Genomic DNA, 22712 nt, shown 5'->3' with positions numbered 1-22712 from the left:
TGGAAATTCATTCATGAAATCTTAATCAAATTCATTTAGGAGTTCCTCCAGGAGTACCGTCAGGAATTCCTCCGGAAGTTCCTCCAGAATTTCCTCCAGGTATTCCTCCGGTGGTTCCTCCAGGAATTCCTCCGGAAGTTCCTCCAAGAATTCATCCGAAAGTTCCTCCAGAAATTCCTCCGGAAGTTCCTCCAGGAAATCTTCCGGAAGATCCTCCAGAGATCCCACCAGCTGTTCCTCCGGAAGTTCCTCCAGAAACTCCTATGGAAGTTCCTCCAGAAATTCCTCCGGAAGCTCCTCCAGAAATCCATCCGGAAGTTCCACCATAAATTCCTTCGGTAGTTCCTCCAGGAATTCCTCTGGAAGTTCTCCCAGGAATTCCTCTGGAAGGTCCTCCAGGAATTGCTTCAGCTGTTCGTCCAAGAATTCTTCCGGTGGTTCCTCCAGAAATTCATTCCGAAATTCATTCCGAAAAATTCCTTCGGAAGTCCCTCCCGAAATTTCTCAGGAAGTCCCTCCGGAGAAATTCGTGGAGGAGCTTTCGAAGCAATTCCTGGAAGAGGAACATCCGAAGGAATTCCTGATGGAATTTCGGAGAAAATTTCCGGAGGAATTTCTGAAAGAACTTCCGTAGAAATTTCTGAAGGAACTTCCGCAAGAATTCCTGGAGGAATAGCTGGTGGGATTCCTGGATTAACTTCCGGAGGAATTTCTGGAGGAACTTCCGCAGGAATTCCTGGAGGAACTTCCGCAGGAATTCCTGGAGGAACTTCCGAAGGAATTCCTGGAGGAACTTCCAGAGGAATTCCTGGAGGAACTTCCACATAAATTCTTGGAAGAAATGTCGTAGGAACTCTTGGAGGAATTTCCAGATGAACTTCTAGAAAAATATTATGAAGGAATACCTGAAATATTGCTCTAATACATTCTGGGAAGAATTCGCAATGGAATGCATACAAGACTTCAAGGAGGAATACCTGAACGAATTATAAGAATTCTTTGAAGAATTAAATAATTAATGGGGGAATTTTAGAACAAATTGCAATGTAATATTTCCGTTTAAAACAAATTATCCTGGGATTACTGAAAAAAATCCTAAGGGAATTTAAATATAATGCAAATGTTGACAAATATCATAGGGAATAAAAAAATCCGTAAAACGGCTTTCGATGCGCATTCTTTATTAAATGCACAAACAGTTTCGTTTTTACTCTGGTTTGTATTTCCCTTCGGCTTGTTTATTCCACCCATATGGTTTTGACAGTTGAAGTGCAGTTGTATTGGTGAACCTGGTGCGAAACCGTGAAACAATACAGTGCGAACCCGACAGCTTTGGGGTTGGAACTAGTGCGAACCTAGTTCCAACCTGAGCGAATAAAAAAACACTTTGACAGCACTTAGGTTGGAACTGTTCTTCGTTAGAAAAAATCCTGTTGAAATCCCAAGTAACATTCTAAGTTTTATGACGCTCTTGAAGACCCTAAATTACTCTACAAGAGTGTTATAAAACCAGTATAAAACCAAAATGTTACTAGGGATTAAAAAACTTTCTATGGGGATAATAAAGAACTCCTAGCGGAAATTAGATTGAATACATGGGAATAAAAACGAATTTCCGGTGGAAAATTAAAGTTATTCCACGTGGAAATTCAGAGGAATTTCTCGGGGAAGTTCAGAAGAATCTTCCGAGGCGAGAGGCATTTCCCGTATACATTCGTATATATTTTTGTACCGGCACACACCTGTACAGCCAATGATGCATAAACTTTGCAGTCTCCCACGGAAAGGCAGTCCCTGGAACCATTTGTCCCGCAACGCAAGCCGAAATCAGCTCAAGAAGTCTTCCGCAAACAAAGGCAGGTCAAAGCAATCTGAAGTTCAGCTTTTATAGCCGAAACTAAACCTAGTGGTCCTTTTTATTAGACATCCTTTTTTGGCACCTCATGCCAAAGCACACCGACGCCCTTCGCGAGCATCTTCGACTTCACTTTCTCTTGCAATAAATATTCAAATGAGTAAAATTTGTTACTTTCTATTTCAATTATCATGAATAGATTAGATAATTTAGTTCGTGGAGGACAAAACTTTTCGCTCGAGGGACCACCTTTCCTGCTCATGCTGCGGGTTGATGCAAAAGTGTGAGCTGCTGAACAAATGACAAATATCACATTGTGTATCTAATTAAAATGGGACTTGAACAGGGCAAGACCATGCACGTCGTTCCTACTTTGCAAACGTGCAACCGAAAGCGCCGTGAATTAATCATAATTACGAGTTTTGTTCTTCTCGTTCATTGCATCGCAACTCTCCATCTCTCTGTAGCGTACCGTGCAGGCGGAGCATAATTATTTTAAACGACAACTGCTGTAATTCTGCGCGTTCTGCAGATCCGATGTCGTAAGGAGGGTATGGGCTGATTCGCTTTTTACGACGTTTTTCCCTAACTAGTCTTTTGTTAAGGTTTCGTTTTATATTTAAACCGCACCTATTTGATGCTCCAATAATACAAATGTGTCTATGCTCTGGTACGTACTGCGTTTTAATCCACCTCCCCCTACCTGTAATGTCGTCGTTCCATTACCGCAGACAACGCGCTGAATGACTGTGATTGCAAGCACTATCCGACTACAAACCCTTTGAGACAAGTGAGAAGAAAACTCCGATCCCCTTCTGGACGCTTTTGTGTAGCTTGAGGGTAGACTTACCTCCTTTCACGTGCACTTCGCGGCTTAAAATAGTACCGACTAAGTTTTTTAATTTACATCTGAAATAGAAAGAAAAATGAAAAAGTTAGACCATCGAGGGATTCCTGGTTCGAATGAAAATATTTCTGCAACCTTCCTGTGCTTGGGAATCAAGTTTTCTAATTAAAAATTAATGCATTATTTCGAATTACTTCGGGAAGAGTTGTGATGAAGGATGTTTAGCCTGGCTGACGCAATTGTTGATCATTTGTATGGCAAAAAACTTATTTGGTAGGGACAACCAAGAATTGAAAATATCATATAATACTTTTATAATACAATACAATCCATGACAGCAAATAAATTTACCTCTCGGGAACGATATTCCAATTCACACTATGTAACAAATAATTATGATCAGCAATAAACAAACTATGCTGTACGTAAATAAATAACATTATTGAACATTTTATCTTCTTCTTCATATTCTTCAATTGCTTTACATTCCAACAGGAACTTGGCCTGCTTTTCAACTAAGTATTCTATTAGCATTTCCTCAGTCATGAGTATGTATATTGTGTGGCAAGTAAAATGGATAAACTATGCCCAGGGTGTCGAGAAAGTTTTCAACCCATGAACATCCTAGAACGGACCGAGAATCAAACTCGCCATTTCCGGATTGGCAATCCTACGCCTTTGCTCGCAAGGGTACTGGAGACCCATTATCGGATATTGCACTGCACACACAAAAAACCCTGATTAATCCACCTAGCGGTGTTGGTGCCTTTCTCGTGCAAAAAATGCTTAAATTTATGAATGACTGCTTTTTAGCGTGTTTTGCACAAAGAAAATAGTATTTCAGCCATAACTTCTGACCCCATAGCCCAATCTGGCCAATTTTCAATAGCAAACAATGGGACAGGATTGGCTAATGCTAACTTCCAAAAAGCGTGTCTACAAAATTTTGTACACATACACACATACACACAAACATACATCGAGCGGCGAAATGATGAGTTGACATCTGGGAAGGAGCGACCTACACAGCTCTGGTCCTCACAAGTTCCAATCTCACGCTCCCACGGGTTTCCGATGACAATCGACCGCCAGCTAAGGGCTTTGTACTTAGCTGGCAGTGCAGCCTGGTCACTGTTGTCCTTCTGACATCAGCTAGAGTGAGGAGGTGTGACCAAGGGGGACCAAGAATGGTCGTCCCTAACCCCTAATCCCAATGCGTTAAGGTGATTATACAACAAAGCCACAAATCGGCCATTTTGGAAACCACGCGGTTTTTCTAGTGATTTTTCAAGAACACGAATTGAAAGAACCACAACGCCCATGGAGATGAAACATCCGTATATCGTTTGCTTACTTATGCTAAACAATCGACTTTAATTTCAACATTGTACGAAAATTATTACGCTAGATTTGAACTTTTCATAACAGGAGTAGAAACCGTATGGTGAATTTTAAATTCACCACTTGGCTTGATTGTATAATCACCTTAAGCGATCCGTGCCAAGGGGGGGGTGATGGGGGGTGAAATGATGAGCTAGACCTTTAACGGAGCCTGTAGGGTACCTGGGCACTAGAGTGGGGCGTCATGGTCATTTTTTCAAATCAATGGTTTTTCGAAGCCATTCTGGGTCCTGAACAACTGTGCAGAATTTGGGACCGATTGGTTGCTTCCTCGCTTTCCGCATCGCGTTTGAAGTTTGTATGGAAATTAGTATGGGAGAAGGTATATTTTTGCATTTCTACTACTAAAGGCTTCAGTTCATCGTAAACCAAGTGGCACATTGCGTTAAAGTATAACTCAAAGGATGCCGAAAAACTTTGCTGAAGAAGGCACGTTGCTGGAACGTCCAGGAAAAAAGTTATAACACTTAGAACATTGAGTGTTCAAACCATATGCAAAAAATCGTTTATTCTGCCAGCACTGCCGTACTACGTAGACCAATAATTTAATTGAGTGTTATTTCAAAATAATTGATCTTATAGGGCTTTAGAGCTAATGGGAGCTATCCGGAATCATTTCACAAAGAAAAAAATCCGACGAGAAGGAAGAAGGGTTTTGCTCTTCGAGAACCATAGGTTGTCCGGTAGTGCTGGCAGAAACATTGATTTCTTGCAAATGGTTTACACAATCAATTTTCGAAACGTAATAACATTTTTTGTAGACCTTCCAGCTACGTACCTTCTTCGGCAAAGTCTTTCAGCATCTTCCAGACTAGATGCTAACGTATTGAGTCACGTGATTGATGATAAATTGAAGCCGCTAAGAGCAAAAATGTAAAAAAGTATGTTTTCCCATACTAATCTCCATGTAAATTTAAAACGCGATGCGGCATGCGAGGTTGCAACCAATCGAGCCCATATTTTGCACAGTTGATTGGGGTCCCAAAACGATTCAGAAAAACCTTGATCTCACTTGATCGGACGAAGTTTGCATTTTCCCATACAACTGCGCCCCACTCTACTGGGCACCCTCCACAGTAATTGTTCCTTTCCGCTGGGCTCTGGCGTGGTGGACCTCTTTTCCCGAGCAACTCGTGGGATCAAACTGGAAAACCAATTATTCAATTAGTGGTAGTAGTGTAGTCGTCTGTAGTAGTGTAGACATTGCGTCATCGAATCATAATATCAGTAAGGACCTCAAAGGGTGCTTGCTGAAACTTCGAAAGTAGATGTTGGACCCCAAGCTGGAGAGGGCGGTCGGGACGGCCAAGTGCGAACCCGTGAAATCCGTGGAGTCGAGGTCTACCCAGACTGAGGCCCAAGGATTCGCGGGCTCGGACAAGGTCGAATCGACCGAGGGCGTGCCAGCGAAGACGGTAATGCCAAAGTCTACCCAGACTGATGGGCCAAACACAATGGATACGTTTGCGTACGTTTTGACAGTTTTCCCATGAGAAAACACACGCACGCAAACGTATCCATTGTGTTTGGTCCATGAGGCTCAAGTATTCGCGGGCACGTCAGGGATAACAACGGAGCAGACACAAAACCGGGGGAGACAGTCTTCAGGGGATGAGCTCCCTGGGGGCCGCTCCAAAACGTGGAGGGTTCCTACCCCGAGCAAGCGTAGTGGGGCTGGGAAGCTGAACCCCGGACATGTACCTCCAAAACCGGGGGAGGGAGGACCTGGAAAGGTTCGTCCACCCAGGAAAGACGGTGGTACGGGGTTACGGCAGGGTGAGGGCTCTCAGCCGCCCCAGACCAGTGAAATAGAGGGGGATGACGCCTCATGGACCCTGGTCAAGAACAAGGAGAAACCGAAGACGTCAAGGGCCGAAAAGAAGGCCCAAGCGAATGAGCAAGAAATCTAGGGTAGGCGTCAATCTCTCCAGGGGCGATGCCCTAGTCATCGCGACGGACGAGGCTAAGTACTCGGACGTCTTGAAGGCGATGAGGAGCCCACGTCAAGCTTGGTGAACTCGGTGCTGACGTACGTCGAATAAGACGTATCCGGACGGGCGAGGTGATCGCAGCAGCCTACAAGAAGTTGGCGGATGAAGTTCTAGGCGAGACGGTCAAGGTGAGGGCACTCACGACGGAGGTGAATCTAAGGGTTAAAGACCTGGACGAGATCACCGAAGTCGAATAGCCCGTCACGGCACTGTGGCGCCAGTGTAAAGTGGAGACGCCCACCGCAGCCCTTCAGCTACGGAAAGGTCCGGCAGAGACGCAGGTAGCATTGCTATCTGTAGCGGACGCCTCCAAGGTAGTCAAGTTAGGGAGCGTTAAGATGGGATGGTCGGTGTGCCATGTGGGCACTCGAAGTTTGCTTCAAGTGCCTGGAACCGGGGCATAAGCAATGGGACTGCAAAGGCCCTGACAGAAGCAAGCTCTGCCGACGTTGCGGATTGGAGGGATATAAGGCACTATGCTGCACGAACCCTCCCAAGTGTTTGATTTGTTCCAGCAAAGCTGTGATCAGCAAGCACTCCATGGGGGGTTCGAAGTGTCCGGCGCTTAAGCGTGCTGTAAAATCACAGTGCAGGTAACGCAGCTAAACCTGAACCACTGTGATGCAGCCCAGCAACTGTTGTGTCAGACAGTTGCTAAATGGAGGACGGATATCGCCATCATAGCGGATAGGACCGGTACCCGCCAGGAACGGTAATTGGGTCACCGATGGTTTGGCGGCGATATGGACAACGGGGAAATACCCAGTCCAAGAGTTGGTGTCTCCGACACACGAGGGCTTCGTCATTGCCAAAGTCAACGGGGTCTTCTTCTGTAGCTTCTATGCGCCTCCTCAATGGTCGATCGAGCAGTTCGGCCGTTTGCTGAATTGTTTGACGGCTTGATGGGGCTTGGCCGGTGGTGATAGCGGGGAACTTCAACGCTTGGGTCGTGGAAGCCGTTCCATGGATCAACGGGAGCAGATCCTGCTGGAATCACTCGCCATGTTGGATGTGGACTTGGCCTATGTCGGTACCAAAAGTACCTACAGCTAGAACGGGGCCGTCGATTATCGACGTTACGTTCTGGAGCCTTGCCCAAACGAGTAGTTCGAACTGGAGGGTAGATGATGGCTACACTTACAGCGACCACCTGGCGGTTCGCTTCAGTATGGACTATACGACCAGCATTCAGCGGACGAAACAAGGGGCGAGGCTTAGTCCTCGTATGTGGAAGACATCGTACTTCGACGACGAGGTCTTTAAGGAAGCGTTTTCGCGAGCACAATAATCTCGGCCTGAACGGAGAGCAGCTGGTAACAGTACTCTCGCGTGCATGCGATGCCATCATGCCTAGGAAAGTCCACCATAGGAATGGGAGGCCACCGGATTACTGGTGGACTCAAGCAATTGCGAACCTGCGCCGCGCCTGCCTACGAGCATGCACAGAAGAGGAGCGTGTTGAACGACGGGTGGCGTTCGTGGCTGCTATAGCCGCTCTGAAGACTGAGATTCTCGACGTGAGGAATGCATTCAATAGTGCCAGTTGGGCAGCTATTGCAGATGCCCTCCTACGTCTTGGAATTTCTGAGTACCTGTACAAGATTCTTGGAAGCTACTTCCCGAATCGAGTACTGGTATACGACCAGGGTTGTTAATCGTTAATTTATCGTTATCGCCGATAAAGTTGATTGTGATCAACGTTATCGGTTGCTAAGGATAACGATGAATCAACTGAAATATTATCGTAGTTCGATCATTTAACGTAAGTTAACTCGATAATTTTGCGATAATGTGGTTGATAGATTACGCAAACAAAGTTGGTGTACAATTTTGACAGAAGCCGAGAATGGAACAAATTGTTTGCGGCTGGTTGATCAAAGTTAATTTTGATTGAAGCGGGGCACTCTGAAATTATTGCTTAATGCCTGCTACTCTACGAAACGAAGAGAAGTGAGGTGCTATGTTGGTGGTTAGTGTTTTTTATTCACTATGCAGCATAGATGTTCATATAAAAAAATCGCGGAAATTTGCACTACTCAGGCGGACTTAATTATCTGAGACAGTGACACTTCAATATAAGTTCGCTTTTAATGAGAGAACATTTTAACTTCCCTTTGCTAATTCTTATCGTATAAGCAAGAATATACACCTGGAATAGGAATCCATCGGCAATATATTGGGATCCAACGGAGGCGGATCGGAAGTGCGTTGACATAACCTCAGGGGTTCCTTACTGGGTCCGGTGTTATGGAACATCTTGAGGTTGAAGTTCTCGGTTAGCGTGGTAATCGTCAGCTTCGCTGTGCTGATCTCAAGAAAACTCAGGTTCTATCAAAAGCTCAACGCATACCGCAAAGGCTTCGTGCTATGAGCCAAGATGTGCGGTAATACACATGTAAGCATCTTGATGGAAAAACGTGTGATGATCGAAAAGTGGAATGTTAATATTTGCTTAGAAATGTCCTACAAAAGATGATATGAGTGATTTTATGTGCAGGGCCATTTAGCTCCATGGATGTGTTTTGCACTGTTCTCTCCTAATGCGAATCACAAAGGGATGTGCTGCACATGAAATTGATTGTGAACAATCAATTCATTTCAAAATGACTGTTGAATAATACCAAAATGCATTATACCTAAGATTTTCAATAATATTTTGTATGTTTGTCTGTGGTGTTAATATCAGATGATAAGGTGAAATTCTTATTTTATTTGGTGGTAACCTAAGGTAAAATTATATTTTAATGGAATTGTAATAAAAGTTTTCAAAAAAAAACTTGAATAGAAATGCTAATTGAACTACAGACGCCTTTTTCAACACTCCCGCCAAGGCGAAGCGGAAAATGCCCACGGGATTGTGAAACTGCGGGATACTTTTGAACAGTGACTTATTTTTTTCTGCAACCGGTTCGTTGTTTGAAGCCATTCGATGCTGAATCCATGCTGACGACTGACTTGAAAAGACGGATGACGCTAATGATGCTAAGCCATGCATCGAAGGACAAATAGATATTCTATGCTCGCTCGTGGCATTGCGTTGGAGGGACTGCTGAAGACGTCAACAAATAGCATAGCAGAGTTTTTTTTTCGTTTCATCCACAGTATCCCATTATGCTTTGGATTCTTTTGTGAGTCCAAACAAAACCCATATTCTTCGTAGGGACAGAGATGTGAAAGATAAAGAATGGAAATGAAAAATATACAGGGGCGACAAAGGATTTAGTTCTCCTTCGACGGATGGAAATAATAACTGGAGTAGAACTTACCTATACACTGTGGAGTGGATCTCGTGCCGAAACTTGTCCGCCGAGAAGGGGTAAAAAATCAGACTTCCGTTCGGTGATGAGTACACCAATTCGTGGTTGGTTGTCGCTACCGACCATTCCACCTGTGGGATGAATTGAAACAAAAATTACGTTGTGAATTATTAATACGTAAGAATAGATTAATTTAGTAAAAGGATAGGATCTTGTACCTATTCTACAACCATACGCATATTTATCCCACGATCGCTGAAATGTCTATAAAAACGTGGGATAGTTATTCATACATATAACAATTTTTCACTAATTGTGACAGATGACGCAAGATTATCTGGGATAGTTAAAACAATAGAGAAATCCAACATCACCTTGTGAGCTACAGAATAGTGATCGCTCGAAGGCTCTCACACTCCAGTTTGATGCTGTTTGTCACTTAACTCCGCGGTTCGTGGGTTGAGAAGGCGCAATAGTTCAATGTTTCATCAAACTGGTTAAGGTCAAAACGACAGTCCATCAACTCATAAGTTTGTCCATGCAATAAACCTAGATGTTATTATCACACAGTTTAGTTCACATCCAATAGAAGAGTTTTCACAAACTAATTGCAAAATGCACCACACTTTCTTCCGTGAATAATACTGCACCGTTTAGCTAGATAAAAACACTACTTTTATTTAACTAATCATCACACGTATGTTTTAACTTTAGCGAACGCGACGATTCAAAACCAGTTCTTTATTGAACGCAGATCGTTTGGCTACTGAGGCTGAGGCTGAGGCTGTGTACCTTTAAGCTATGTACTTCTATCGGCTTGTGTTGTTTCTATGTGTTGTGTGTTATCTAATTATCTATCTGTATCATCCTTACTAGTTTAGTGTCTGTTACAGGGTTGTTGAGTGTTCAATGTTTTTGCATGATTTGTATAACAGTTTATTTTAGCCTATTTATTTCTAGATTTAAGTTTTCATTAATTAATTTTCTATCTTAGTAATTCATTCTAAACGACTAGCAATCATTATTACGTTCAAAGTTCAACAGATGCCTTTCTAATAGATGCGGCACATGCCCCCTTTTGCGTTTTGAGTTTTCGACTAAATAGAGGCTGTACAATAGGGCAGTTCACATTTCAAAAGTGTTCGAAAATTTCAACTCCCATATGTCTATTAACATCATTTTGATAATATAGGAGTCCTGGAAAAATTTCAGGCAATTTGGTGGCCATTTAGGGGTGGCGCGAAGTCAATTTATGTTTGAATGGAAATATGTAAATATGATATTCGCCTCCTCTACGATATCTCACGACGCTTAAGCGGGGCGAAGATGAATGCAACGATGCCTGTGAGAGACGCGAATAGTTATTGACCGACCCGACTGACCAGCTGAAACGCTGGTTCGAGCACTTCGAACAACTTTTCAAAGTGCCAGCCAGGCCATCACCACCTCGGCATGATCTGCCTAGGATCCGACGTATAACACGCGTCAACACCGAAATCGAATAAAGCCCCAGGGGTCGACCGCATATCAGCCGAGATGCTCAAAGCTGACCCCATGACATCCGCTCAACTACTGCATCGTTTATTTCGTAATATCTGGGACACCGCAACTTTCCCGGTCGACTGGATGCAAGGTATCTTAGTGAAGGTGCCCAAAAAGGGTGACCTGACTGTATGCGATAACTGGCGAGGCATTATGTTGCTGTGTACCGTTCTCAAAGTTCTGTGCAAAATTATCCTAGCCCGGATTCAGGTGAAGATCGATGCGACTCTCCGGCGGCAGCAAGCTGGATTCCGTGCCGGAAGATCCTGTGTGGACCATATTGTCACGCTCCGCATCATTCTGGAGCAGGTCAACGAATTCCAAGAGTCCATTTACTTGGTATTCATTCAGTTTCTGTTCAAATCGTCTCAGGTTTTCGGAAGACATGCGGAGCATGGGACGAGATCGAGTGGGCGTGGTGGAACTGAGTCTGTTTTTTTAAACAACCTACTAATAATTTTTGTTATCACAGATACGACACCAATACCACTACAGTATTTTGTTATTGTACCAATACTTTCAAACTTTTGTTTTGGGTACTCAATCCACCTTCACCTTAATACGACAAAATTAGCTTGTGTCTTTATATAACACAGTTTTTCAACTTGTATGCGGGGTAAGTTGAAACGATGCATATAAAAAGATTATTTTAGTATACAAAATAATTACAAACAAAGATTTGTAAAGGTTGCTATTTTTTATGTATAATATTTTGCCCGAACAAGCAAACACCGCAAACGGATTCAAAATTTATCAAAGGGTGATTTTTTTACAGCACTTCAAAGATCGACTTTGAAAAAACCGTTTCAACTTGCCCCGGTGTACCTTATAATTTTTGTGAGTTTTTCAGCAGTTATCAGACTGCAAGCATGATCGCATTAAAAAACAGCACTGGAGATAAGATAGGCCCTTCTGCCAATATTATTGATATTTTCTTCTTCTACGGCTTGTGGCTTCTAGCTGGAACTTGGCCTGCCCTGGGAAGGCGAACACAGGTAGGAATACACCTGAAAACATCCTTGACCAGACAGAGAGCCTACATTGGTACCGGGTTAACGTAACTTTTCAATATGGCAGTGGTAGTAAAATTTTGTATTCAGTTTTTCAGTTATTCAGTTTCACCGTTTAAAAGATAAAATAAACAGAAAAACAAAATAATTATCTCCTTTTCAGACCGTGAGTTGTATGTTGAGGGAAAATATGCTTAATTAGTCAATAATGCCAGATAAATTATTTCCCCCACCTTGTTACACTGTTGCTATACTTCCTGGAAGATGATTCCTCTACCCTTCAATTGGCATGGCTATTTCTAATGGATGCTTCGTAAAAATTAACCCTAAGCACGCTGTCTTTTTTGTTTGGTCGGTTGTCGGTTCCACAGTAGTCCCGAAGCCACTCAAGTTGAAGTGCCAGAAGAGCGTCGAAAGTATCTCGCACAATTTCATTATTAAGCCGCACTAATTCAGAAGTAATTGAGTGCCAAACTTATTATTTCCCTTCTGTTGTTGCTCGGTAACGGCATCGATTTTGTGAATGGTGACTTGAGAGTAATTGGCCAACAAAATTTTCGGTGGTCTAGAGTAGAGCTTTTTTCAAAAAAATGATGCACTCATAATGTTGATGAATAGTAGGATTAACCAAGACAAAAAATATAATTTTCAAAAATATACGAAACCTTACACTATTTACACATTGCAATCAAAAGGTTGGAACTTTATTTGCTCCAATACCATTTATATTTGTCACGTAAAAATTCACATCTTGAAGAGTTTTTTGTCTATTTAAACTCAATTAGTTCCCATTCGGTAATCGTTGATAACGCGAGAAAGCGCTTTGTGTAGTGACACAACCATCTTCTCTTCTTCTAAGGTTTTATACTTGAAAGGGGATCTCCAGCTATAGGCGAGCTACATCTCCACCCCTCACGTGTACCGTATTTTTTTCTGACCTTCTTCGTGGATTCAGGACGAAAAATTCCTATTAATTTTCTTCTCTACGTAGTCCACTCATATCCTGCAGGCAGTTGAACTTTGACGACCAATTCCGATTGGCATGGCAATAGCTCCTGGTGACTGTGCTATGTACAAAGGTGGAATGCCGTCTCTGCTAGAGAAATTAGAGATGATTTACAATCCCCCACACTTGTGGGTCAGCTTTTTTCTTTTAACAAATCAATCTTCGTTTGAGATTAGCGTCTGAAAATTTTGTTCGTTTTATTTACGTTACATTATTTATCTCTATTTTTTTATATTTTAATTATCACTTTCTCTTTGCCTCTGGAAGTTAGTAAGTTTCCACTAGTAGTTGAATTGAACTATACAGGAATAAAAACCGTTTTTTACATACTAAATCAAACCAAATCTATATAAAAGATGCAAGTAGCAAATCGTTGCAATAGAGAATTGCATAGAATCGTCTAAAATTGAAAACTATTCTGTAATGTCGATATTGGTAAAAGTTTCATCCTTTTATTGTAGACTACAATTTCGGACCAATTGCCACGAATGAGGACATCCGTTATGATCTTTCGATTCCAGTACAGTTTTATGAAACTATTTTCCAAATCCGAGACAGGCTCAAACTGGTCAAACAAGTTGTGCTGCAAGCGGTTAGCGAAACAATCTTGGCGACGTCGTTATGGCGAGCGACATGGGCTGAATCAGTTAAGACTGCCCGGACACGATAAGCTCGATCGTCTCTCCTCCTGAATTACTCTTTCTGCAGCAGTTCACGGGGCCCTCCTTAGCTGTGCGGTAAGACGCGCGGCTACAAAGCAATACCATGCTGAGGGTGGCTGGGTTCGATTCCCGGTGCCGGTCTAGACAATTTTCGAATTGGAAATTGTCTCGACTTCCCTGGGCATAAAAGTATCATCGTGTTAGCCTCATGATATACGAATGCAAAAATGGTAACTTGGCTTAGAAACCTCGCAGTTAATAACTGTGGAAATGCTTAATGAACACTAAGCTGCGAGGCGTCTCTGTCCCAGTGTGGGGATGTAATGCCAATAAGAAGAAGGAAGGAAGCAGCAGTTCATCTCGTTGACAGTTTACTCGGCACTTAATCCTTGGTCACCTTTACAACTAGTGCGATAGATCGTGGTGGTTCTGGCTGTTCTCGGTATATTTTCGCAACTGCTGGGTCTGGGAAACACATAAGAGCTGTCTAATGAGCAGAATGAAGTCGCTCGAAGCTTCTATTGTTCTACTCGTTCTTTTTTGTCAACAAATGGAAACGTTCGAGATGGGAATAACATCGAGCGACTTCAAGTTTCTCATTAGACATGCATAGTATCATAGTATTCTTATATCGGTAACGCCTCTTTCTCCTGCTGAAGAGAAATACGTATATGTAAAAGTAATACGATTTGGTGGAATTAAATGGAATTGTAGTAAAGTCGTCTCATGACAGTGAAATATTTCTTAAATAGTTTCAGTCTTTTAAAATATCTCATTTTCTTACCTAGCTTTATGGAAATGCGATGGTTTTTCTCTTTTAGTTCTAAGTCGGATACTAGTATTCCCTGTGTCAGTTAATTTGTTGAGACGTTCCGAAGTGGGGCATATATGCTTTTTCCGTCTACCGTTCTCGGAAAAGGCGGTTTTCTTCGTGTGATCTAGCCTTTCCCATTTTTTTCCAAATGGAGCTCGTTTTCGTACCACTGCTTGAATCGAACTGGATGATGGTTGTTTAACTGACAACAAATGATGTACATTGTAGTTTAAATGTTGGTTACTAGTCTTACTAACTACCCAGTACCCATGAAAGACAAAATTGTTTCAGCGCGGTATTCTATGTTACCAACTATTATCATATTTAATAAAAGCAGAATCATCATACAGAATGTAGTTACTTGTCTGTCATAGACAATATTCACACTTTGGTATAATTAGGAGATTGAAGTGCAATAACTCTGTAATTTGAATACTGTATTGTGGTTGTATTGTCTATTTTGTCATTGATATTAGAACAATATTATCTCTAACATCCTATGTTATTTATTTGTTTTCTATTATTCAAAGAATAGGTTTTAGGTTATAGTTGGTTGAGGTTGCAAATTGCATATTTGATGATAATTTATTTGGATGTAATCAGGAGGAAATTCACGGTATATATGGTTGCATATTAGTGAAATATCGAACGCAAAAATCATTAAATTTGTAACTGCTATAACTTTCGATTCCCTAGATGAAATATTTTGAAATTTTCATAGCAGACGCCTGGTTATTATATCTTTCGAAAGGCGATTTAAGAATGGATGGACAGGCACACCGTGCGTGTGGAATGCTTGGTGAACGTTACTCGTACTGTTCGTTCTAGCGCCTCCGTCGCAATGGTTTTGCACCCCCCTCGCTATTGTCAATAAAAGCACTGTTTACAGACTTAAAAGACACGTAACTGGTCTGCACTTGGCTGGGTTCAAAGTGTTCTGATACTCGGGCAGAAGAAAAGTGACACCCCTAGTGATGAATTCTGTAACTGCTCGGGATTATCATGTACCGTGTTGAATCATTCCGCCCGTGGACCATTGTTAGTTTCGTATACCAGATCGATACCAGATACACAAAATCGGAACCTGATGCATCCGGCTTCACGTATGATTTTGGCAATGACGTTGATATTGGTCATATCTCCAATTCCATCGCAACATCGCTCTTCTTCTGTCATCTACACCCCATCGCCGTTGAGTATGACGGGGTTCTCCTACAGGTTGAACCAATATTTCTCCAATCTCCGGATGGCCTTCACCACAGTCAGCTTTGTCATTTCGGATCTAGTTGTAGAAAACCCTTTCGTTGATGTGTTTAACATAGGTTTTATTCCTTCTTGTTCGAACATTTGTCATTATGTCGCAATCGTAGAGCAAGAGCACTCAACCTCTGTACATGGGTGTCGAGAATCTGAGTTATGTTGGCCTCAGTTATGTCAGCAACATTCCAAACTAGCCTCATTGATCGATTTCCCTGCTTGCACTGTGTTAGTCGACCAATTTCTGACCGCAGTGTGACAATGCGGGTCTCCAGGCATCGAATTCACGCGGGTTCTTGTACTTTTAGGCGTGCGTGTTCAACACTTTCACCTTGCAGGCCCGTTAGCAATCCCAACGTCCTTTTACAGCAGCTACTGCTGCCGAATACACGGTGCCAGGCTATTAGGCTGAATGCCGTTTAACCGAACGGATCGTTTGGCCGAATACCGTATGGCCGAATAGTTAAAACAATTTACTTCATATTTTGAATAGTGAAGAATGAGAAATAAGAATTAAGTAGTGAAAAGTCAGAAACTAGTATTAAGGAAAGTGAAGTAAAACAGTGATGAGTAACAATTGAAAAAAAAAATGCGAAATGGAAAGTGAGCAGAGGGAAGTAAATAGAAAGAAATGAGAAGCACGAACTGAAAACTGAGAACTAAGTACCAATTAAGAACTGAGAACTTGTAACCAGATCTCAGGAACTGAGAATTGAGAATTGAAACTTGAGAATGAAAACTGAGAACTATTAACTCGAACTGTGAACTGAAAGCTGAGAACGGGGTTTGGGAATTAAGAATTGCGAACTAGGAACTGAGAACTGAGTACTGAGAATTGAGAACTGAGAAACGAGAACTACGAAGGAAGAATTAGAACCTGAGAAGTGAGAACCAAGAAGCGAGAAATGAGAAATGAGAAATGCGAAGAAAGAATTGATAACTGAGAAGTGGGATGTGGCATGAGAATCAATAAGCGTATGTGAGACCAAAATGTCGACCAAACCAAAAAAAACCCTGATTAATCCACCTAGCGGTAATGGTGCCTTTCTCGTGCATTATAAAAATAGTATTTTGGCCATTACTCTTGAGCCCATAGTCCGACCTGCCCAATTTTCAATAGGAAGCAATGGTAGAGTATCTTGCGTCGAATGCAATTTGCTGCGAGTAAATCGGTTAAGGATAAGTGCCTGAAAAATGAGTGGCATTTTTTTACTCAATTTTTCTATAAAAAAGTGGTATTTTGGCCATAACTTCCGAGCCCATAGTCTGATCTGACCAACTTTCAATAGGAAACAATGGCAGAGTATCCTGCGTCGAATGCAACTAGTTGCGAGTAAATCGGTTAAGGATAAGTGCATGAAAAATGAGTGACATTTTTTTCTGTAGTAAAAGTGGTATTTTGGCCATAACTTCCGAGCCCATAGTCCGATCTGACCAATTTTCAATAGGAAACAATGGCAGAGTGTCCTGCGTCGAATGCAACTTGTTGCGAGTAAATCGGTTAAGGATAAGTACCTAAAAAATGAGTGACATTTTTTTTGGTTGGGTGCGCCCAGACGCACACACATACACACACACACACACACACACACACACATACACACAGACATCACCTCAATTCGTCGAGCTGAGTCGATCGGTATATAACACTATGGGTCTCCGGGACTCCTATAAAAAGTTCGTTTTTGGAGCGAACATATAGCCTTTACGTATACTTTGTATACGAGAAAGGCAAAAAACAAATTTTAGTGGGGAGAAAGAAGCGTCTGACGAAAGGGTGGATCCCTTCGCCAGACGGAGTGCCCTCAACAGGTCGCCCCACCGACCGCCAGGGGCAGGCGATACAGAAGAGCGTGGCAGGTCGGAGGAGCCACCCGTCGAGATCAAGATGGACGGAGTCACAAGGATAGTGGAGGCCTGAAAATGGAGGTGGACAACGGCGGGAAGTACACTAAGGACCTTTTAGAAGTCCGTGCTGAACCTCTGCAACATGGTTGTAGAGGCAAATCAGGAGTGGCAAGTAAGGAGACGAAAGATGCGCCAACTTACCGAGGAGAAAGAGTTGGCAGTGAGCCAAGCGGTGGAGGTCAGGAAGAAAGCCGAGTCGAAGATTCGAGTCCTTACGGAAGAAAAGCAGCTGGCAGAAAGCCAGTCTGCAGAACTTCGCAGACGCATGGCTGTTACTGGAGCATAGGAAGACGTAGTGCGCGCCGTGTGTAAAGTTAAATTTTGAGGTTAGATGTGAAAAGTTCCTAATCTATTTCTTAGTGAGTAATTGTTTGAGTTTTTTTTTATTAAAACTAGGTTAAAAGCTATAATACCATAGTATGGATATAAAGTACGAAAAAATATGGTTAGAAAGAAAATATTAGTACGGTTAGTGCTTAAATCTAAATCTTAAACCTAAGTATACTCTAAAAATGTGCTTTTCTAAATCTAGAACAAGAAAAGAATTTTGCGATAAACGCTGTTGATATAAATTCTAAGAAGCTGTTTTGTATAAAAAACCCTAAAGAAAAAGGTAAATAGGTAGTTAAAATGTGTGAAAATTGTGAAAATGAAATGGACGACATGATAGGGTAACTAACTAGTGTGGCAGGTCCACCAGTGGGCCTTTTTCTTTTCTTCAGTTCCTGGGGGAATTAACCATTCCCTCCACAGAAACAAGAAGCACACCGAGTCATCCGCCAGACATACGGCCTGACAGAAAATCCCGCCAAAGCACCCAAGGGAACAGCGACGGGCCAGTCGACGCCATTTTGTACCGCTCGCCCACCTCTTGGTGAAAAGGGTTCGCTGCTATCATCGTAGTGTATATTTCTATCGACGCCATAGCTAATCGGCCTTCTTAGAACGCCGAAAGCCACGTCGAAACCGGTAGAGTAGTCCCGATCCACCGAGAGTGATCCGCCCACCTGCCACATAATCTAGCCATAAAGATTACCGCTATTGACCAAGAATTGCGGCAAATTCGCCACCGCCACAGGTCGAAAACCAGCCGAATTCCGAGCCACCATCTGTCAAAGCACCCAGCCAACATTGATATCACCACCTACCAACGAATCCCGCCACCACCACCAGCCAGCACCACAACCACCGGTCGACCGTGGTTACCATCGCCTGCCCACCACCGCCGAGATTAGGGCACCATGCTCCTCCGCAAGTATACTCTATCATATAAGTTCGTCTTTAGGGCCCTTTATTAATGATCTTAGGAGGTCTGAATAAATTCTAGAATATGCAAATTTAAAAGCTGGTTGGCATAATACATCTTTACATCATAGGGATAACACATCTTTGAGTCACCAAGAAGTTTTCTTTGATTTCGTATCTTCGGGCTATTAAGAAAGCCATCAGGCCTCGTCCACCTTTAGCTGTTTCTAGAATTAGATTCTTCAGAAAGCTTTTGAGTCATGCTAGTGGAAAGGCCTTTATATTTGGGTTCTTCCTCGCGTGTCCAACCCTGAGGTACGCATTCTGTTTCACCAACGTTCCCGTTGCTCAGTGAGTACCTAGACTTTGGTTGGGGAAGGGACGTATCTAATTGAATCATTTGTTTGAGAAACTGCATATATCCATTTTTCACAATTCCGAGAAAATAACAAAAAACTGTTTTTGAGCAAATCGGCACCGATTTTTTTTATTTCTTCGATACAGATCAAGAGTTTTTGGTAAAACTCAACATCCTGAGGCACTTTCAGTTTAAAAACTGCAAGCAGTACTTCATAATTGCTCTTCAAAGTGCGTGTACATATGTAGTTTCTCAAACAAACGAAAAATTCTTCATACATTTCCGAACAAATTTTTTTTTTCGTGTTTTTTGCCAGAATACGTATTTTTGGACAAGGATTCAGAATATATGAAAAACTCATTTTGGCCAAAAATGTCACATATGCAGTTTCTCAAACAAACGGTTCAATTGGAGAGCACGACCCTGAATGGAAAACCTTATTGACATACATTTCATTGAGATCCTAGAACCTTAGAGTTTCAGCTATGCTGACGTTCTGAAGGCTTTGCAGGGCGATAAGAAGCTCACTGGCCTAGGGGATGATGTCAACTGCATCCGCAGAACGCAGAAGGGCGGTATGATCCTCGTTGGCAGAAGAAGTGCTGGGTGTTGCGGTTCAGGTGAGAGCCCTATGCCCAGTAGAGGCCTGGGGTGACATTGCGCATCTCGAATCGAATCACTCGATTCGTACGTTTTTGCATTCGTTTCGAAAAAACTGCGGCATTATGTATTTCGTTCGACTTCATTCAGTCGCAGTACAAGATTTCGAATGGTGCTGTACTAGCTCAATCGAGTATGTTCTGTCAAACGAAATGTAAACAGAGAGAATAAGAGATAGCTGTCTCCGTGTTTATCTTGCCACCCGCTGGAGAGACAACCTTCAGTGCATTGCGAATGTGAGTAAACAAAGAGAATAAGAGTAATTTCATCTGCGTGTAGCATGTTGCATGTTGGAAAGGCATCCTTCATAGCATGAATTGGCAGTTAATTTATAAACAAGAAAATCGTGCTCAATGACTATAAAAGCAATATTATTTATTGAGCAGTTGAAACCGATTAAAACATTATGCCGATACGACATGTTTTATAAATTGAGATATAGTTACGACACAAATTATAAGTTATAATAAATAATAAGCAACTCGGCCGTACGAAAACCATTTTGTTTTTGTGAAATGTCTTGGCTGTGCATGGCTTTTCTAAAGCATTTGTTTAGTTTGATTGCTCTAATTGTAATCAAGTGTCGGTCTTCCACCGTCATTAGTCGTCTGAGTACAAGCGACCGCATGCGTAGAGCAATCAAACTCATCAAATGCTTTAGCATTTATTATATTTATTCGAGTTTATGCCACATATACAATTTTGAGCTAAATAATTTAAAGCTAATCCTTTCGATAATAAATTACTTTGATGTTTCCATGTGTTTTAGTCAGATGCACTTGGTTATTTACGTGCATCTATTTACGCACTATTTTTACGTAGATTTTTTAATATATACGTTTTTACGCAGATTTTCCCCATAGATTTTTCACGCGGTTTATCGAAATTGTCAAGAAATACGTGAAAACTGCAAAAAAAAAACGATTTGAGTTGAAGTCGTTTTTACGAGGATTTCGGGATAATTAGAGATTGCATATTGTATGGAAACTATAAAAATAGATATACTAATGACATTCTTTCCTTCAAGATACAATAATGAGACATTTATACTCTTCCTGTAGAGAAATAATAACAAATATAATGAAAAACTTTCAGCAAGAAATGACTCTCGAACAACATTCGAAAGCTATAAAGGTGACGAGTGATTTTCATTCGACTTGAGTCGTTTTTCAGTGTGCCATCGAGTCTCCATAATGCCAAAACATCTCGTTATTCTTGTACCTCCTCGAGCATACTCGAACGATGCATCGTTTTCGAGATCGAATCAAAAGCCGTAATGCCAAACATGTTCGACTCGATAGAATTACGTTCGAATCGAGATGCACAATGCCACCCCTGGACGAAATTACCGAAGCCGGGGAGTCGGTAGCTGCACTGAGAGATCAGTGTGGCGTTGAAATCCAGGATACCGCGATTCGGTTTCGTTTCGGCAAGGTTATGCTGGAACGCAGGTTGTCTCATTTCAGGTATCTGTGGCTGACGCCAAGAAGGTACTGGATAAGGCCAAGCTCAAGGTGGGTTGATCGGTATGCTCGGTGAGCGCAAACCAACAACCTCAGGCCTGCTTCAAGTGCTTCGATTACGGACACAAGTCATATGACTGGAGCTGAAGGTCACAAAGCTCACACCTGCCAGGCCGCACTTGAGTGTTTGATCTGTGGTCCTGGCACAGACAACAAACAACCATCCGGTGGGCAGGCCTGTCCGGCCTCCAGACTAGCTCGGTCATGCAAGTAGCTCAGCTAAATCTCAACCACTGCGAGGCAGCGAAAGCGCTGCTATTACAGTCGGTACACGAGAATAAGACTGATGTTGCCTTGCTGTCCGACCACCGCATCCCTGCTAAACCCCAAGCAGCACAACTTGTTTCACTACTGAACATTTCACTGTGTTGCAACTATTCGAAAAGAAACAATCTTTGCGTATGTGCCATCAAATATAACTCTCTTGCAATCAAAGCGCAAGAGGTGGAGCCTACGGAAACATCCTTCAAATGCAGTAAAATTGCAATAATGTTTCAAATTACTACAGCGAAAAAAAATAAAATAAAAATATAAAACTGGATTTGATTTATGGATCTTGTGATTGATAGTCCTTCATTCTACCACAACACCATTCAGCACTTCGAAGGGACTGCATGTTGAAAAGATATTTTAGTTACTAGATAAAGATTGTCGCTGTCGTCGCTGTCCGGAACATCTTTTGCTGGCGAGGATAGGGGAGCTAAATGTCAAAGAAGGAAAATCCATACGATTTGACAGGTATGTACCACACATGTTTCGGACAGCAGAACAAAGGGAACCGAAGCGACAATCTTTATCTAGTAACAAAAATATCTTTTGCATGTTGGCTCACCATAAAAACCATACGATTATGAAGTTTTGCTCATGGGTTTTCTGTTACTTGATTGCACCATCACCGGAAAAAAATGTGAGTTGTCAAAACGTTGAACGATGCTAAATTAAACATGAAGACACTCTCAACTTATCTGCAACTTAATTTAAACAAACAAATAAATTTTGAAAGACGCATTGAAGTTACATTGTAAAAAATATGCAACTTTAAGATTTTGTTTTGTGTTTGCATCATAAAGTGCAGTATTCTTTGGTTGTTTGTTTCCAAATGTCAAACACGTACTGCATTGCAATGTTAATGAAACATTGATTACAATTCGAACGTTTTTGACATCTTGATGCAACTTTTTCGTGCTTTGATGTTTTTCCAATGTCTTTAATGAAACTGAATAGAAACAATGTGCTATTTGGAAGATGTTGCGTGTGCTACTTGGGACATAGCAGTTGGGTTGCGGATAAGTCCGGAATAGTGACCATCTGGACTTGCGGGAGTTACCCCATCTAGCAGATAGTGTCATCTCCTGATGATGAGGGTTTTGTTATAG

The 22712-nt window shown here is 42.0% G+C and overlaps 1 protein-coding gene across 1 annotated transcript in view; it reads right to left on the bottom strand.

The window, feature by feature from the left end:
• The window catches only part of LOC134211618 (cell adhesion molecule Dscam2), a 401827-nt gene that overhangs the window by 209225 nt on the left and 169890 nt on the right, over positions 1-22712 (bottom strand). The window contains exons 4-5 of the mRNA XM_062688681.1: positions 9361-9482; positions 2706-2764 (exon numbers count right to left, since the gene is read on the bottom strand). Coding sequence (XP_062544665.1) covers positions 2706-2764; positions 9361-9482 — 181 coding nt within the window. The remainder of the gene's footprint in view (positions 1-2705; positions 2765-9360; positions 9483-22712) is intronic.

This window comes from Armigeres subalbatus, chromosome 2 (genome assembly GCF_024139115.2).
Source record: "Armigeres subalbatus isolate Guangzhou_Male chromosome 2, GZ_Asu_2, whole genome shotgun sequence".
NCBI classification, from domain to species: Eukaryota; Metazoa; Arthropoda; class Insecta; order Diptera; family Culicidae; genus Armigeres; species Armigeres subalbatus.
Note: the sequence above shows the minus strand (reverse complement) of the source record. Positions and strands in the feature narration are given on the sequence as shown.